This window comes from Somniosus microcephalus, chromosome 1, assembly GCF_052327205.1.
Source record: "Somniosus microcephalus isolate GS21.2 chromosome 1, FLI_Smic_1.0, whole genome shotgun sequence".
NCBI classification, from domain to species: Eukaryota; Metazoa; Chordata; class Chondrichthyes; order Squaliformes; family Somniosidae; genus Somniosus; species Somniosus microcephalus.
The window spans coordinates 431161021-431181289 of NC_140987.1; the positions used below are offsets into that span (position 1 = coordinate 431161021).

General features: G+C 43.3%; 1 protein-coding gene across 4 annotated transcripts in view; it reads left to right on the top strand.

Moving 5' to 3' along the window:
- The first annotated feature begins 13409 nt into the window (after positions 1-13409).
- Positions 13410-20269, top strand: part of LOC147125289 (insulin receptor substrate 2-A-like) — a 65317-nt gene continuing 58457 nt past the window's right edge. For 2 of the 4 annotated variants that reach the window (XM_086000699.1, XM_086000690.1), the window contains exon 1: positions 13411-17432. In XM_086000699.1, coding sequence (XP_085856825.1) covers positions 13853-17432 — 3580 coding nt within the window. In that variant the 5' untranslated portion in view covers positions 13411-13852. Of the gene's footprint in view, positions 17433-18673; positions 19696-20269 lie in introns of those variants that run through there. The other 2 variants (XM_086000680.1, XM_086000671.1) reach the window with 2 other exon arrangements.

Sequence of the window (20269 nt, forward strand, 5' to 3'; positions counted from 1 at the left end):
AGGAGAGACCATATTTTCTGATTTGCCATGTGAAATGCCACAGTAGATCCAAAAGTAATATATTAAAAATCTTATTTCTGTAGCACCTCACTTTTAGCCAGTATTGGGGAGAAATTCCTATGCTCCAACCAATTTTACTTCACTGCTTCCCAAACTGTCTAACCTTTTGCTATAAGTAATAATATAAAACCAAAAGTATTAAATAAAAGGACAGATATCTGACTTTAAAATGGGAACTGAATTATGTCTGCATACCCAGGTCCAATTATCCCTTGCTCTTTAACCCTGCTTCACCTGAAGACTGCACTTAGTTTCAACTCCCTACGTGCAACACAACAGGAGATCAACAATATATTAAAAGTCTTGCATATGAACAAACTTCTTGCAAGTAACACACTTACTTCATGTCATGCTATTTGTTTTGTCATACATCTCTATTTTAGCCCTACGTTGCACATAATGAAATCGGAATAATTAATTTACAACACGAGACTGACTCCCACTTTGATCCTCCAGACATTTTTCAAAAAAGTTCATTTATCCTGAGGATCAGCAGAAGTCTTAGTGCTGGTGAACAAGTGATGAAGAAGTTAAACAACTACCAAATGTACTAGGTATTTTACAAATAATAATGGCTTGCAGTTTCATTTTGGCAAATTTGATTTTATTTCTAATTCTACAAAAAAGAGAAACATGCTTCCCGATGGCATCTGACCTGGAATTTATAAATAAAATGTCTGTGTGGGAACTTTTGCAAATCATGATTAACTAGCCCAATTTTACCTCAAATACCTGAGTCTGTGTTCATTATATCAATATAATGAAATACTTTTGTCTGACCCATATAGCTGTTTGAATCAGCTGATTTAAGGAATGATGTATGCATGGTGAGGTTGTCTCTAGATGAAACATTTTAACCAGTACAGCTCCGCTCCGCATGTGCAACACCATAGGAGAACTGTTAAGAAAAAAATTGCATTTATAAAGCACCTTTCACAACCTCAGGATATCCCAAAAGCAATTAGGAACTTTTGAAGTGTAGCCACTATTGTAATGTAGGAATTTGCACACCGCAAGATCCCACATACAGCAATGAGATAAATGACCAGGTAATTTGTTTTTATTCAGGGCCAGCATTTATTGCCCATCCCTAATTGCCCTCGAGAAGGTGGTGGTGGTGAGCCGCCTTATACAACCGAGTGGCTTGCTAGACCATTTCACAGGGCAGTTAAGAGTCAATCACATTCCCAGACTGGGTAAGGACAGCAGATTTCCTTCCCTAAAGGACATTAGTGAACCAGATGGGTGTTTATGACCATTACTGATACTAGCTTTTTATTCCAGATTTATTTAAATTAACTGAATTTAAATTCCGCAGCTGCCGTGGTGGGATGTGCACTCATGTCCCCGGATCATTAGTCCAGACTACTGGATTACTAGTCCAGTAACATAACCACTACACTAACGTACCCTGGCTTAAATGATGTTGGTTGAGAGATAAATGCTGGCAAGGACACTGAAAGAACTCACACCAGTCTTCTTTGAATAGCATCATGGGATCTTTTATGTCCACTTGAGGGCAAGTGGGCCTCAGTTTAATGTCTCATCCAAAAGATGGCAAAGCTAGCATTGTAGCACTCCAACAGTACTAGAAGTGTCACTCTAGATTGTGTCCTCTAGCTTCTGGAGTGAGACCTGAATCCACAACCTTCAACTCAGAGGGAAGAGTGCTACCACTAAGCCAAGGCTTATAGAAATATATGTATGTGTGTATGTGTGCGCACTATTTATATCTTGCAACAACCATGCCTTTTCTCCATTATATTTTAAGCACGTTTGAAAAGAAGAAATCATGAACAATTGGAAATAGCTAACAATAAGAGAAGCAACAATAAACCTGCTCAAAATATTTCTTGGAAGTTCTTTTGGCCATTAAATTCTCACTAAGCTGAGAAATAAGTTTTGCTACACAAATCACTAAAAGTAGCGATGCGGGTTAATAAGGCCATAAAAAAGCAAAATAAGCACTGGGACTCGATTTTAATAGCCCTGAGGAGGCGGATTTGGAGGCGGGTCTGTAGCAAAAATCGGAAGAAATGGCTTCAGACACCCCACCCGATTTTTGTGTCTGTTTAGCCGCTCCCAAACTGACCCGACTGGAACCGGTGGGACGGGTAGTTAAGGCAGTTACCAGCCTGCTAACTGACTTGCTAATCCTATTTTTATAGTGGTTTCCCATTTCCGTGCTTCTGGCTCCTGTTTCCCGACTTGTCAGAAACAGGCCAGGTTCAAGGAGACGAGTTGCTGGAGGACATGATTTGTATTAATTGGTGGGGCACTTTAAAAGCACCCCTGAAACATGGCTGACATTCAAATGTAACAACTTTGCGGTTGTAGGTATGGAATAAGATTTTGCACATCTACTGACTTTGTGACTGTTCAAGTTGACACCCATCTGCAGTGTGACCCGAAAGGAATAATTTCAGGCCACTTTGACCGTGCGCTTGCAAGCTTGTTGCCTCAAATGAAATCTATAGCAAGGGGATGGGAAAAATTTATGTCCTCTCATCCTGGTCTTCATAATCGGAGGAGCAGCAGCCGCATGGCTCAATGCAGATCTTCCTGGGAAGAGGAGGAGGACGAGGGGCGCCTTGCATGTCCTGTTGTGACCAATGCAGCATCCCTCCAGTTCACTGCTGCCCATCAACCAGGGTATGCACGCTGCCATGCCACATTAGCATAAACTTACTCTTCAACCATAGCTGGCTACCATATGGCTCTGTAATTGCAGGAGACATTTGTCCAATGTCATACATCATCTCTGCTATACCCTGTTATTTCCTATCACTTTCACCATCAGCATTACAAAAGCAAGTCGCCCTGAACCCTCAATGCGCTTTTGCCATTTCCCAGAACATATAGGCCACACAATCAACTGTTTGCCATCATGTTTCTTTTACACATGACAAAAGGATAATAAACCAGCAACAGTCAGAAAAAAAAGGCAAGTGAGTCCCCTTGTGACTATAGGTGCTTAATCTTTCTCTTACGTGTACTTCTATGTGGTGCTTTCCCTGTGGCTTCAGCAGATGTAGAGGCACCTTGCTGACTAGGATGCTGCGCTGCTTACATGCCTTTGGCGGGCACCCTCTGGGTTTGGGAGCCTGGGAGGGCTCTTCAACAGTCTGCTCTTCCTGTGGCTGTGCAGGGGCTGAAACAGCCATCTCAGTTGTCTCCGCAAAGTGGGTCTCTGACCGAGAGCACCGCAGTGGTATGGTCATATGAGCACTTTGAGAGGAGCCCACACTTCCTTGTGTCCTGCCAACAACATCCCTCTCATGGCTCAGCCACACCTCAGTGCTGGCAAGTGGGTGGAGAGCACCTTGCTGCACGTCAGGGGGACCATGAGGACCCGTATCTGCACTGGCAGTCCTCCTCACAAGGACGTCCATGAAACTCTGGTCTCTCAGCTCAATAGCTGCCCATCGCTCCTCCAGAGATGACATTCTATTTTGAACAGTCACCATGTTTTCCTGACTCTGGCGACATATTTCCTCCATGGCGGTAGCCATCCTTTCCACTGAGGTAGCCAGCCTTTCCACGGAGGTTGCCATCCTATCCATGGTGGTGTGTCCATGCACCATTGCCTCCACCACGGCAGTGCTGATTTTACACTCGCACTAACCCTGGAGGCAAACTCTTCCAGAGACTCCTGCACTTGTTCCTGTATTTCCCAAGACGCTCTTTTTCTGGATGGCTCCAGGGGCACAGCATCTGCATGCAGCTCAGCAGAGCTAGGAGATTGCTGCGACCTCCGCCGAGGACTCTCCACTGCTGTCGCTGTCTCCACCATCTGCTGATGCTCACTTGTGCGCTGTGATAGACCAGGTGGCAACACTACTCTAACTCGCGAGGGCCCCACTGAGGTGTGCGTTGCTGCGCTGATGCTGGGTGCGCTATCACTGTCAGCTTTATGGTGAAACTCAACAAGGTAACAGTTTACAACTCCATGAACACTCTGTGCCTAGAATTGGCAGAAGTTTCCCATTGATAGAAAACATAGCAGGAAATGCTGTTTCATTTCCCTCTCTGCCCAGCAATCGAGAAACACTGACAGCACTAATAGTCGAGGAAAACATTTTTAGGACCAGTGAAAGTAACCAGAATATTTTTGTATAAACTTCAGATTTTTTAGTATGAACCCTTTGACATTCAATGGATTTCTTATTTTGCAAATACAGGATGTTACATGGGCACTTTGAAATTTTACCAGGTATTTTTATTTACATTTTGTAATGTACTCAAAGCAACCAAATTTATTTTATTTATGTGTATCGAGAAAACTCACAAATAACCAGCAGGAAAAAAAAAGTTAGCATATATGTGGCAAATTCTGAAAGAACTGTACAATTGTTGAAGTTTAGGAGGGGCTGAAAGAAAGTCTTGAATTTAAACACATTTATTTAGGCAGAACTTTTTATGTAACATTAAATACCGTTACACAGATATTTGATAAAGGAGTGATGCAAATTAGTTACATTTTTTCTTAAGTTTTATATTTCTTCGTCCTTAGTATAAAAAACCTGCCGCCTAAACAGACAGGACAATGTTTCAATTTGATAACCCAGATAAAGAGCTGCTTTCCCCATCATAATTGCAAATTAATTTTTAGGTAACTTTGGGATGTGAGGAGAGCAAGTCTATCTGTAGTGGGTAAGCAAAACACTTGAGTACCAAAATTCCTGGGGTGGGGGAGGGCAAAAATTGGGATTTGCACCTTTGGGGGGCCAGTAATTTTTGATGGGGGCGATTTACTCCGGGCTTCCGCTTTCAAAAATTCCATTCAGTTTCATGGCTGAAGAAATATTCACCCTCACAGTGGCAGCCACATGCAAATGGCAGAGTTAGGACGAGATGTCATCACCGGTATTAAATTCTGGGACTTCCGATTAGTCCTTCATGAGCACCACTGTTCAAAAGGCATAGTTTGCCTGGACCCATTCATCAAGGCGGATGTACTTCAGCAAAGGAACACTGCTCACCGTGATTGCATGTGGAGACTATCGACAGGTCAGGAGACGTATTGCATGTATTGCAAAAATGTTTCAATCACACTTAGGATGCCTTCCCCTATATTCTGCAATATCATTGGAAACAATTCTATTTCAAGAGAATTACTGAGCTAAGATCTAAGGGCTTCCCAATGGGAACCCTACTTTATATGATAATATATGTTGGAGAAAAAGGTGCAGCAGGAGACTGTAAAGGAAGCCAGATTAATCAGGCAGCACCAGAAGAAAGGTGGACCATCCCAGAACTACCTATCCAGCAGGATCTATAGACCCAGGCACAGTTTCCTAAACCTTTCCCAGCAGCTCTAGGTTGCACGTCAGTCATGAAGCTTTGGAGGAGTTATGCTCGCTGCTGCAGCCAAGGTCAACAGCACAGCAAGTGACCACAGCTCTTAATTTTAATGCCACAGGCTCACTCCAGGGAGCCGCAGGAAACGTTTGTCAGATCACAAATTTGCTGCGCAATCAGGCAAGTCACCAATGCCTTCTTTACCAGGGCAACTCTATTTCTACAATTTGACAGTGCTACCACAAAGATGAGTCAGACTGCCATCAAATTTTCAAAATTGCTGGATTCCCCAGGGTTGTCAGGCCTACTAATTGCACACGTGGCATTCTGTACCCCAAATGTAAACCCCTATATTTATACAAACCGCAAAAACTTCCATTCCATAAATGTGCTGCTCATTTGCAATGATAAGCACATATTCTTGCACGTGAATCCTGTTTTCAGTACCAGTGGAGAAGCTGGTGTGTGCCTGGGAGGCTGTGACAGCAGCACAGAGCAGTACTCCATCACCTCCCCGCAGAAGCCTTCATCTTTGCAGGACAAGGCTGCCAAGGAGCCCATGCCAAAAAAAATCAACCTGTCCAGTGTCCATCCCAGTACTTGGGAGCCCTCAAAATAGGGCCCCTCCCATCCCAAGAGGCTCATAATATTTAGCAACAGGCCCTTAGGTGGCATGTAGAACTGTTAGAATAGGGCACAGAAAAATTGTGTGGACACAAGTGGTGTGCAGAGTGACAGAAACAAATGATGTTTTTGTAAATAGTTGTAATAAATCACATCTCTATCCTCAACTGCCAGGCCAGTGTGGATGCCAATTATGGCCTCGGCTTCCTTTTCATATGGTGTCAAATGCCAAAGGCTGGCATGTCCTCATCCAGTAGCCTGGTGTTCCCTGGCAGTCTGTGCTCTCTTCTGCTTTGGAGGATCACAGTATTAATTGGCTGCTGCAATCTCCAGATCCTGCAGTCAGGATTCGTGGAATAGATGCTACTAAAGGTAGATATCACAGAGGAAGGACCTAGGTTGTGTGATCGCATACATGACAGAATATGAGACACTGAACATTAGTGCTGTCAAGTGACATTCCTTCTGGAACAAGGGATGTGGTGTCATGTGATATCCTAACGCACAATGCTTGATTATTGCTCTAGGGAATACCAATAGTGCTTTTCTGTGATTCAATTATCTGCCTGATATTCACCTGAAAAAACTCTTACCTTTGATGACCTAGTGAGGTCATTAAACTTCACTTTCTAAATGGAGAAAATCTAGAAACAGTGGAGGTCCAAAGAGACTGGGGGGTCCATGCACATAGAATATTAAAATGTCATGGACAGGTACAGAAAATAATCAAAAAGGCTAATGAAATGCTGGTCTTTATATCTAGAGGACTAGAATACAAGGGGGTAGAAGTTATGCTGCAGCTACACAAAACCCTGGTTAGACCACACCTGGAGTACTGTGAACAGTTCTAGACACCACACCTTAGGAAGGATATATTGGTTTTGGAGGGAGTGCAGCGTAGGTTTACCAGAATGATACGTGGACTCCAAGTGTTAAATTACGAGGAGAGATTACACAAACTAGGGTTGCATTCCCTGGAACTTAGAAGGTTAAGGGGTGATTTGATCGAAGTTTTCAAGATATTAAGGGGAACTGATAGGGCAGATAGAGAGAAACTATTTTCACAGGTTGGGGAGTCTAGGACTCGGGGGCATAGTCTAAAAATTAGAGCCAGGCCTTTCAGGCATGAAGTTAGGAAACACTTCTATACCCAAAAGGGTGGTATGTGTTTGGAACTCTCTTCCGCAAACGGCAATTGATGCTAGATCAATTGTTAATTTTAAATCTAAGATTGATAGATTTTTGTTAAAGGATACGGGGCAAAGGTATGTATATGGAGTTAGGTCACAGATCAGCCATGATCTCATTGAATGGCGGAACAGGTTCGAGGGGCTAAATGGCCTACTCCTGTTCCTTTTCCCTAACTTCTTCTGACACTACAAGGGGGGGTCATTGGAGTTATAGAGGTCTCATTCACAACCAAAGCCTTTCACACGGACCGTGTTGCTGCATGTGATGGGCTCTTTCTTAGTGTTGCGACAATGGCATTGTTCTGTTTCTTTTAATTTGTGCCAGTCGCACTTCCACATCTGAAAAATTTAAAGCATGCCTTTTCCTTTTTTAGCTTCAGTCAGCTCAATCCCTTTTCCAATAACATGCTCAGCTCTTTAAATAAAGAAGGAAAACACTTGCTCTTCCCCTTACTGAATTTTCTGGGTTCCCCCAACTTATCTGACCTCCCCTAACCATTGTCCTCCAGCATTATTTAAATTAACTGACCCCAAAATTTCTGACGGGGTCCGCCTCCTCTGATTTCAGCTCCACCGAACTTATGTCACTGGACTGGGGTCCAGGAATTTCCACGCCTATATATTTATTTTCCAGGAACTAATCAAAAAACATTTACTTCACTGAACCTGGTGGTATCTGTTGCAAACTTCTTTCCAAATCCTTTCAATGGTGATGTGCAACTTGGCCCTCTCCTATGAGTCAGCAGCCCTCAGCATAACCTCTGACTCACAGTAAGCAATGCCATATCCTTAAAAAGGATATAGAGGCACTGGAGAAGGTGCAAAAAGGATTTACTAGAACGATACCAAAACTGAGAGGTTATACCTTTCAGGAAAGATTGAACAGACTGGGGCTCTTTTCTCTAGAAAAGAGAAGACTTGAGGGGTGACCTGATATAGATCTTTAAAGATATTGAAAGGGTTTGTTAGGATAGACGTGGAGAAAATGTTTCCACTTGCAGGCGAGACCAGAACTAGGGGCCATAAATACAAGATAGTCACTAATAAATCCAGTAGGGAATGCAGGAGGAATGTCTTTACCCAGAGAGTGGTTACAATGTGGAACACATTACCACAGGGAGTAGTTGAGGCGAATAGCATTGATGCATTCAAGGGGAAGCTAGATAAGCACGAGGGAGAAAGGAATAGAAGGGTATGTTGATGGGGTTAGATGAAGAGGGGTGAGAGGAGGCTCGTGTGGAGCATAAACACGGCATGGACCTGTTGGGCCTGCTGTAAATACATTGTAATACTTTGTAGCTACAGGAGATCTAGCAATTCTACACACTTTTATATATTAAAAATGTTGCATGGTCACAACATTCCAAGGACATTACACCAGAAGGTAGTTCTGTCAGCGTAACCTTAGATGACATTACATTACAGACCCACTCTGAAACTCCTCAATTTAACAACCATTGGATTACTTCAGAAGCTTCCCAAAATAAATTACTAAAAATACTCAGCTGAAGTGGTGCTAACGAAGAAGGAAATGTGAGGAATTGTAAAGAAGAACTATTAAAAATCACCCAACAATCCTGGCATCAAAGAATAGTGTGAACAGACAGCCAAGTGTGGGAATGCCTATGTGGGCCATGGAGAAAAAAAATAAAATAAACCCATCTTTCTCAGAAACTGGATCTGAAGACTAACAATCAAAGGAGTAGAAAGGTTTGAAAAGCAAATGCATGAAAGGCCGTGAACACGATGAACTATTCATTGATGAAGTAGAATCTCTTAGCGGCCACACACCTTGCTGAGAAGTTCCTGTCCTCCCAGATGGGGAATAAGTTGCCCATTTGCCCCACTCTGCAACCCCAGAGAAAAAGGCAAAACGTTTGATCTGGCCCAGCAAGATTTGGCGCTGAGTGGCTAAGCCAGCTGTGCATCAGATATGTTCATGCCTGACCCCTTGGATTTGAGGGAGCAAAGATAGGTGCCATATCAGGCTCGGCAGTTTGGAGCACCGTGGAATCATGAGGCAACAACTCCACTCTTGACTTTATAATGGTGGGAAGATCATTGATGATGCAGCTGAAGATGTTTCCTAGACAAACTCCTGCAGTGATATAGTGGGGCTGCAATGATTGGCCACCAATGACCACAAACATATTCTTTTTGTATCAAGTATGACTTCAACCACTGAAGGTGTCCCTTTGACTTTCACTGACCTCTGATTTGCTAGGGTTACTTGGTGCCATAATGTATCAAATACTGCCTTGACGTCGAAGTCAGCTCATATCACGTCTTCTCTGACATTCAGCTCATGTCTGGATAGAGGCTGTGAAGAGGTCTGGCGCCGAGTCCGGCTACCGACCATAGAGCACATATACCAGAAACGCTGTTTACGGAGGTCACGGTCCATCATCAAAGACCCTACCCACCCCAGCCACAGTCTGTTCGCCCTCCTGCCATCTGGGAGACGCTACAGATGCATTTGCACCCGTACGACCAGATTTAGGAACAGCTTCTTTCCCAGGGCTGTCATCCTACTGAACTCCACAAATAAACTCTAAAGCCTGCACATCTGCCAATGCACTTTATTATGGTTATGTTTATGTTAATGTATTACAAGCCAAATGTATGTTGAATGTTTAAATGTCTTAATCTAAATGTACACTCTCGGGAGCCGCAAGCCTACATTTCGTTGTACTGCACTTGTGCACTAACAATGACAATAAAAGTTGATTTGATTTGAATTGATTTGATTTGAGTGGTTTTGATGGAACCTGAACTGAATGTTGATAAGCAGGTTACCGGTGAATAGGTGTCACTCGATGATACTATTGATGACTCCTTTACGAAGAACATAAGAAATAGGAGCAGGAATACGCCACTTGGCCCCTCGAGCCTTCTCCGCCATTCAATAAGATCATGGCTGATCTTGGGCTCAAAGCCACTTCCCTGCCCGCTCCCCATGACCTTTCACTCGCTTATCTTGCAAAAATTTGTCTATCTCCACCTTAAATGTATTTAATGACTCAGCCTCCACAGCTCTCTGGGGCAGAGAATTCCACAAATTTACAACCCTCTGAGAGAAGAAATTCCTCATCTCAGTTCTAAAAGGGCGACCCTTTATTCTAAAACTGTGCCCCCGAGTTCTAGATTTCCCCACGAGGGGAAACATCCTCTCTGCTTCTACTTTGTCGAGCCCCCTCAGTATCTTATATGTTTCAATAAGATCACCTCTCATTCTTCTAAATTCCAATGAGTATAGGCCCAGCCTGCTCAACCTTTCCTCATAAGTCAACCCCCTCATCTCTGGAATTAACCTAGTGAATCGTCTCTGAACTGCCTCCAATGCAAGTATATCCTTCCTTAAATAAGGAGACCAAACTGTACGCAGTACTCAAGGTGTGGTCTCACCAATACCCTGTACTGTTGTAGCAGGACTTCCCTGCTTTTATATTGCAACCCTTTTGAAATAAAGGCCAACATTCCATTTGCCTTTTTGATTACTTGCTGTACCTGCATGCTAACTTTTTGTGTTTCATGCACAAGGACCCCCAGGTCCCTCTGAACTGTAGCATTTTGTAATCTCTCTCCATTTAAATAATAATTTGCTTTTTTATTTTTCCTGCCAAAGTGGATAACCTCGCACTTTCCCACATTATACTCCATCTGCCAAATGTTTGCCCATTCACTTAGCCTGTCTATATCCCTTTGCAGATTCTTTGAGTCCTCTGCACAACTTGCTTTCCCACCCATCTTTGTATCATCCGCAAACTTGGCTACATTACACTCGGTCCCTTCATCCGAGTCATTAATGTAGATTGTAAATACTTGAGGCCCCTGATGATAGGGAGGAGGCTGATGCCGGATTAGATTTAACCTGTTTTTTTATTATAGGTAAGACATACCGTGGCAATCTTCCACATTGCCAGGTAGAGGTCAGTGTTTACGGGAACAGCTTGGATACGGGAGTGCTAGCTCTAGTGCACTACAGCTGGGATATTGTCAGGGCCCATAGCTTTTGCTGTGCCTAGTGCACTCAGCTGTTTCTTAATGTCTTAATGGAGTAAATCAAAATGGGTAGACATTGATATGTATGATGGTGGGGTCTTTGGGAGGAGGCCGAATAAGATTGGCCACTCAGCACTTTTGGCTGAAGATGCCTGCAAACACTTCAGCCTTGTATCCTGCACTCATGCTAGGGTCCACCATAGTTGACGAGAGAGATGTTTTGCTCTGATCCATTAGTTTATACCCTGCTCTGATTGGCGATTAACATTCAGTACCTTCACTAAGTTGGTACCTCATTCTATGGTATACCTGGTACTGCTTTTAGCACTCCCTTTTACACTTCCCATTGAACCAGGGTTGATCTCCTAGTTTGATGGCATTCTAAAAGTGAGGTGTGTGCCGAGCCAAGTCATTACAGATTGTGGTGGTATTCAATTCTACTGTTGCGGTTGGCCTAGAACACCTTACGGATATTCAGATTTGGGGTTCTCCATCTGTACTTAGTCTGTCCCACACTATACAACGGAGGTGGTCCTCAATATGGTGACAAGATTTTGTCTTCTCAATGACTGTGTGGTGGTTGCTCCTACCAATGCAATATTGGACAGATATGTCTGCAACAGGTAGATTGACGAGAATGAGGTCAAGTAGTTTACTCCCTCACCACCTGACACAGGCCCAGTTTTACAGCTGTCTTTCAGGACTAGGTCAGTGGTCATACTACTGAGTCACTCTTAGCGGTAGATATTGAAGTCCCTCATTCTTCATTCTGTGCCATTGCATGGAGTCCGTAGTCAAATTTGCGGACTTCCAGGGCCACTCCTACTCAACTGTACACCACTGTGCTTCCACCACTCGTAGGTTCATCTTGCTGGTTGTTATGTCGGCAAATGAACATTTGCTTGTTACTGCTACCTACGTTGTAACTATTCATATGCAGAAATTGTTTTTTTATCGTCACTGCACACAGTTTCGTTACTAAATAAACAAATAACTAATATCATCATGGTATATACAATAATATAAGCAGTAATAAAAGAATGCTTGCGATACTCTCTGAACTCATACATAAATGCTGCCTTATTAAATTCCCAATTTTTTGTGCAACGGATAACTAGTATTTTTTCATCTATTTACTGGTTCGTTTCTTACTGTGGAGTAGCGTTGTTGCTGCTGGCAGCTGTCCTTGAGGCAAATAAGTGAAGCAGCTTGTTCCAGAGTGTAGCATATGTGCGTGCATTTTTGGGAGGTAGAAATAGAGGCCCTATTCAGTAAGAAAACATAGCCATTTTTACGAGTCACAGCTCTGAAAAACATCACAGGAGATTTACTGTATTTTATCAACCTAGTTTTTTTCAGCAGTTTACTTGGGAATAACAGCTCGAAAACAAGTGCTGTGTAAGACATATTTAAAGTATCAATGAATCAACCCCTGTAAAGAAAGTCATTCCATCCGCCTTTTTTTCTCCCATTACTAGTTTAAAGACTAACCGTTAAAAATGTCAGAACAGGATTAATATACAATGAAGCTGTGGTAACAGTACAGAGAGGACTCATCCCTCCTGAGTTCTAATATTCTCCAAGTGCGTACGGAGGGAACAAAACATCTCTTTTCATCGCAGGCACCGAACGCTTATTCATGCCGGGTTTTGGTGTAAACAACACAAGAATGCGGAGGGGGGGTGGGGGCAATCAGCACGCCTGCGCTTGCACGGCTTTCTGGCAAATGCAGTTTTCTCAAAGGATTCCCTTTCGCGGAAAAAAAACCGTGTTTGTCAACTACAACTCCCATGAGGACTTAACATAGTGTGCCGTCCTATTTATTCAAAACCGTGTAAATGGGGAAGGAAAAAAAAGAACCAAAATATAATTTTTTTTTGCAACTTAAGTGAAGCTACATTTTAATACTTCGACAGATTTTGCTAATCGGTTTCCCTTTTCAAACCTACACATTATATTCCAATTGACAGTTGGTTCTGCACCATTAACTACATTATTTACCTTCCTTCCCCCATTACTCAAATCAGTGTTCCTGATGATAGTAAGAGATCGGTGTATGCTGGGTGAATGTAAATGAACGAAAGATTTCCTTTTTTTTAAGCGTATTGCAGCTTTAACAACACCACTTGCTCAACAGCCAATAAGAAGTGAAATTGCACAATCAGAAACCGATTTACACAATACCTCAGCCAAGCTTTGCGAGGTCCAACAAACTTGGCAGAGGGAGAGAGGGGAAAACACACACACACACCAGCAGCAGCTCCCGCCCTCCTGTCAGCCCATTGGCACCGTGGTAAGAGGAACGAAAATGTCCCGCCTCCCCCCGCCCGCGATTGGCCCTTGGCATATAACTGACAGCTCACCTGGAGATTCGGGCGTTTCTAAGTGGCCGCGCCTTCTGTCAGTCACTGGCAGGCTCCGCCCACCCACGTTAGGCCAGCAAGTACGGTTAACTCCATTAAGGGTACGTCACAGGTTGTTTTTTTTGACTGAGAAAAGGGGGCGGGGGGAAACAGATCGGTCCATTCGCATGTTTTGTTATTGTTTTACGGGGCGGTCGGAGAGATGTTTACCGTGCCAAAAGCTTGAGGTAAAGTGATAGCCGCGCAATTAAGAGGGAGGAGGTGGTGGAGGTTTCCTTCCATCAGAAGGGGGGAAGCCGGCCACCCGGTACAATGGCGAGCTCGCCCAATTATTACCACCAGGAGCGGTTACTACTACACCGGCACTACAACAACAGAGGGGACAATGAAAACGGCAGGCGTGCTGGGGAGGCGGCAGCGCGAAGAAGGACGACGGCAGCAGCAGCAGCGGTGAGGAGTGTTGACGGACTGGCGGTGGCAGCGCGCGAGAGTCCCGTCAACCACCCGCCAACGGCTGGGCTCGAGCCGGGGCTTCGTTCCGCGCAGCGCGAGCCGGTGCCTTGCAGCGCGCGCGAGACGCTGCTCGCCAGCAGCAGCAGCGACAACAACAACAGCGGCGGCGGCGCGCGTGAGCCGGCTGCTTGTTCCGCGCCGCGTGGCGAGGTGGCCGCCGCCGCCACCACCACCGGGCGCGAGGTCTCGGCGGCGCGGGCAGCAGCAGCAGCGGCCACCGCCACCACCTCGACGTCGACGACGATGGACGGTTACGAGGACGTCAGGAAATACGGCTACATGAGGAAACAGAAACACGGCCACAAGCGTTTCTTCGTCTTGAAGGGGCAGAGCCACCTGGGTCCGGCCAGGCTGGAGTACTACGACAGCGAAAAGAAATGGAGAAACCGAGCGTCCGCCCCCAAGCGGGTCATTCCCCTCTATCAGTGCTTCACAGTTAGCCGGCGAGCAGATGCCAAGAGTAAATACCTCGTCGCCCTGTACACAAAAGATGAGTACTTTGCCATGGTGGCAGAGAACGACCAAGAACAAGAGAGCTGGTACTTGGCTATAAGCGAACTCCTGAACGAAGGAAAGAAGATAGTGTTGGAGCCTGATGAAGTCGATGAGAACTATGGTAATTTTACCCCTGGCACCGTTTTCAAAGAAGTGTGGCAGATTAATGTGAAGCCCAAAGGGTTAGGGCAGACCAAGAACCTGACGGGGGTGTACAGATTGTGTCTTTCCAGCAAGATGATCCATTTTGTTAAAATCAATTCCGACGTGCCTTGTGTGCATTTACAGCTGATGAACATCAGGAGGTGTGGTCATTCTGAGAACTTTTTCTTTATTGAGGTTGGTCGTTCTGCTTCTATTGGCCCTGGTGAGTTGTGGATGCAGGTAGATGACTCAGTGGTAGCTCAAAATATGCATGAAACAATTTTGGAGACAATGAGAGCTTTGAAAGCTTTCACTGAGTTTCGCCCCAGAAGTAAAAGCCAGTCCTCTGGGACTAACCCCATATCATTTTTGACTCGAAGACACCTTGGTAATTTGCCGCCTAGTCAGACTGGATTGCAAAGGCGCTCCAGGACTGAGAGCATGACTGGTACTTCTGCATCCAAGAGTGAGGCATATCGTTTTCGGACATCCAGTGAAGGTGAAGGGACAATGACGAGACCCTTTGGCTCTGTTACTGGGAGTTTAATCCACTTAAATTCTGCCAGGATGGGCTTAAGCAGGGGTGATGGGGGTGGTCGGTATGTAAAGCCACCCTTTGGCCCCTCAAACCATAGTAGGTCGGTGTCTCTGCCTGTGACATACTTGCCATCAACTACAAGCCCTGTGAGTGTTTCTTCCAGCAGTGGGCATGGTTCTGCATCTGATCCTCTTACACGCCCATCTAGTTCATCCATTTGTGGTTCTCCAAGTGATGGCGGATTTATTTCCTCCGATGAATATGGGTCTAGTCCTGGGGACTTTAGGTACTTCCGTGTTCGGAGTAATACACCAGATTCACTTGGTAACACGCCACCAATTCAAGAAGAAAATTGCTTGTGTGATTATATCTCAATGGACAGACATATAAATGCTGTAAATCATGAAAGCAGAACAAGAGATGACTACATGGTCGCTGAGAAAGGTTACAGAAAGAGGACCCACTCTTTAACAACCTCCGGTGCAGTGATGATGCATCAAAAAACGACGCAGACAACTTCATCTTTGGATGAGTCTAATGTTGAATCAAACTGTGTGGGTATTAGTAGCCATCCGTCATGTTCTGCATCACCAAAGTTGACCTGCAATCCTTACCATGAAGATTATAGTGATGTTAGGATTGGGTCCTCGGTTAACCAAAGCCAAAGCAGACCAAGAGATGATGGTTATATGCCAATGATGCCTGGTGTTGCATCTGCTAGCCATAATAGAAACCATGATTATATGCCAATGAATCTTAAAAGCATTTCTGCTCCAAAACAAATTGGTTCTTTGCCACCAAGTCAAATGGACTCAAGGGGGTACATGGTGATGTCCCCCAATGATAGCAGCTCTCCAGTGCGAAGCATGTTTACCGAGTATGGTTCTAAACTATTGGGCAGCAACAATGAAAAATTATCAAATAGTGAATATATGGACATGTCCCAAAGAAATCTAAGTACACGGAAATTATCCAGTGATTGCTTCTATAATAATCTCACTAGTTCTGATGCTCCTAAATCCTACAGCTCCTATTATTCACTGCCTCGATCATTCAAAGCTCCTTCACAGGAAAACGGTGAACATGATGAATATGTACCTATGTGTTCACCAGGAAAGTTGATGTATGGAGAGGCATCAATGTTTACTGGTAATATTAGCAACAGTGGTTTAGTTCATGAAGCTTCTCATTCTCCAAGGACACAAAGCCACGATGAGCGTGTTCTGCAAAAAGGAAGGGTTGAGAGACCCACAAGATTATCACTAGGCACGCCAGAAGTAAACGCTGTACCAAGACTGTTTGAGCATAGTTTGCCGCCAGAGCCAAAAAGTCCAGGAGAATACATTAATATTGCTTTTAGTGAGAAAACTAGTAATACACCATACTCTCTATCAGCAGAAGGATCCCCCTCTTCACTTGGCTCCAGCAGTGAACATAGACGGTCTCCATTGTCAGACTACATGAGTGTAGATTTAGATGTACAATCACCGAAACCAGCTATTCTTTCCTCAAATTCTTTGACTGGTATGACCATTGCTTCAAGTTCAAGCATAACCAGAAGCCAGCCAAATGATGCCTACATCAGTGGTCCTCTTGGTGCCGCTTGTGTCAGCACACCTGCTGAGGTGGATGATTACACCGAAATGACATTTAATTTGGCAGTAACAGCCACTCGTCCTGCTTCGCCAAAGCTAGACCGTGTAGAGGTGACTAGTCCTACTGCCATTGTGAAGAGATTGTGTATTATCGATCAGTATCCTGGTATGAATACCTTTCCTGTCCCTAATCCTCCCTCTGATGCCAACCATGGTCCAAAGGTGATCCGTGCTGACCCACAGGGAAGAAGGCGACACAGCTCGGAGACATTCTCTTCGACCCCCACAGTGGCACCTTCTACTCCCTTTTTTGCTGATGGTAGTAAAAGACACAGCTCTGCTTCATTTGATAATGTTTGGCTTAAGCCAAATGACTGCGTTAGCGATGAGCACAGGAGTACCATGTGCAGAAATACATCTGCAGGTTTTCAGAATGGATTGAACTATATTGCTTTAGACTTGAGGGAAGATCACGGATGTTGTGAATCAAATGGGACAGCGCAGACTCCACATCACCTCCAAATCGCCAGCAGTATAGACTCCAGAGGCTACACCAGCATAGACTTTACCAAATCCGATGGGCTGAAATATACCTCTACATCTGAAGGTTTGTTCTGTTTTTGTTTTCCATATTTCAGGCGATCAAAGTACAAGGTTGTATGAGACTATGAAATATTAACTGGATGTCAAAATGGAGGATAGGGGATTTTACAGTGACTTGACAAGTTGTATGCAGTGAAATGGGTGATTTTATAATCCTGGAGTTGTGTACAGTATAGTAAATAATACTCACTTTAAACCACCTTTGTTCTGTTAATACCACATTGAGGAAGGGGGTTGGTGGTAAGAGGGGAAAAAACTAAATTCTGCCTTTTCTTCTTTTCTAACCCTCTTTCCTTACCCCCCACCTTGCACTTGAATTATTTTTCTGGAAGTGTACATAACTGGTAGTTTGGGATGCTGGACAGCCCTTTTTGGAATGTGCAACAGTAAGCTTTAGTGATCTAATTGTTATGTACAGAGTATTCCTCGGAGGCAGGTAGACTGCATAGCTACTGTGAATTGTTAGCCCTGTGCAGTTTTCCAGTTGTGAAGCTTGGTTTAAATCTATTTGGCGAGGGTACGTTTGATTACTCTTTACATGTTTTCCAATCTTATTGGAGCCACTGTTGTGTTTGCAGTAGTGGAGAAAAATAAGAATTCTTTGAGCCAAATGTTGTGAAGTCTGGTAAACGTAACTCTGTTTATGCGTGCAAATGATACAATAGATGCTTTTTGTCTGCTGTTCGTGGAACTATAGCATCAGTAAATATAGATTTTGGTGGTCTACAGATTAGTTATTTTTGTGAGCGAGGGGAGATGAGCACAGAAACAATTGACTTTACATATTTACTTCAAATTACCTGGCCATTTTCTCACATGTTGCAGTCACAAAACTAGTATTGTAATTTCCTCATGAACAGGCAAAAAACCCAAATGTAACCCAGAATGGGAGGAAGAAATAGAGCACATTAGTAGAGAAGATATGTGTTTGACAAAAATTGATAAGTGATATTGATAAAATGTGGATGGGGAATATTGTAATGCACTTATCACTTTTATAATATTACTGTGTTTATTGTTAAGATTTAAAATTAGTTGATGCTGTAGTCATCTTGAATTGTTGCCAAGTACCCATATCCTATTGCAGATTTAATAATCTGAAAGTTGTGATTAACAATATTATGGAAAAATGACTTCTCATCAGAGATGATGGGATTTTTGGATAACCAGACTGCTGCTTATGACACAGTATTGCTGCTAACTTTAAAAAAAAATCCAATGTCTGCTGAATTAATTGTTGTCTAGATCATGCTGGGAAAGCTGACTTGGCGATCTGTTTGATTATTGATCCATGAGCTTGAGAACGGCATGAAGAGGTCATAAGCTGTGGATTTAGTGATAAATAAAGAGAGTAAATGTTGCACCACAATTTCTCTAACTTATTGAAGCAATGTTATGTACATTGAGTGAAAGCCACTGGGAGAATGAGGGCTGTGATGTTTGCAACTGTAGGGAGAGGGTCGAGGTGAAATCTTCAGTTTACTGGTTGAGCACTTCGAAAGTGTTCTTTCAATCTATTTTGTGGCACTTATAATAGACAAGGTTGTAGTACAGTGTTCAATATACCCATAACCGGAACTGTTGAATGGTTGACACTTCAGTTATACATCTGTAGAAAGGAGGCAAACCATTCAAGTCAATCCCATAAAGCTTAATGTGATATTGCTTTTTGCCAGTGAATATTACTACCATTTTAAATGCTTTAGCATGAATATAACCTATTTATAAACCAAATGAGAGAGATTGTTTTGGGGGCAAAATATTATTACTGTTACATCAACCTGTTCGCCACTACTTCAAATCAAATCCAGCTCCCTAAAATGGGATGTGTGAATAATTTCCTAATTTCAGAATCTTAGATGTAGCAGTATTGTATAATAGATGCTGTTTGAGTGAGACAATCCCCGTATTGGTTGAATAGGCCGCATAAAATAACTGGAAGAATGCTACCTGCCACTCTCACTAGTATTTGCTTGCTTGTTGGAAATGATTACTTGAAGGAAATAAATCTTCACTCTCTTCCTAGTAGATTATGGGTATCCAAACTTTTTGTCTTAATTGGTCAACTGCGTATCACTAAGTGGACCATATATGAACAATTGCAATACTAAACAACAATGTGCATTTATATAAAAGCAAAATACTGCAGATGCTGGAAATCTGAAATAAAAACAGACCATGCTGGAAATACTCAGCAGGTCAGACAGCATCTGTGGAGTCAGGGAGTGGTGGAGACAGAGATGCACTTCCTCACAGCTTGTAGAAAATATCAGGGCATAAGGGAGAATTTCTACCCAAAATTCACAAAAATATGCCCGGAATTCAGAAATTTGAATGACGACCAAAAACTCCCATACCTACTAGGGGAAGAGAGAAATTGTGTAACCTTAGCGGCACACTGTTACAGCTTGCCATAAACAGAGGGACAACCACTAAATATAAGAAAAGAGTATATACAAATTATATGAATGTATATTTATACACTCAGGGATATATCTGTTTATACACTGTATGGATAGATCTGTATTTTTGTGTACAACCATGAATGTTTTTCGATGCTTTGGCAACATAAGATGTACCTTGTCATCATGCCAATAAAGCGATTTGAATTGAAAAAAACAAAACCGAGTTAACGTTTCAGGTCGATGACCCTGATGAAGGGTCATCGACCCGAAACGTTAACTCTGTTTCTCTCTCCACAGATGCTGCCTGGCCTGCTGAGTATTTCCAGCTTTTTATGTGCATTTATATCGTGCTTTTAACATAGAAAAACATCTTAAGGCCCTTCAGAGACCTAATCAGACAAAAATGGATGCTTAGCCAAAGAATGAAATACTAGGA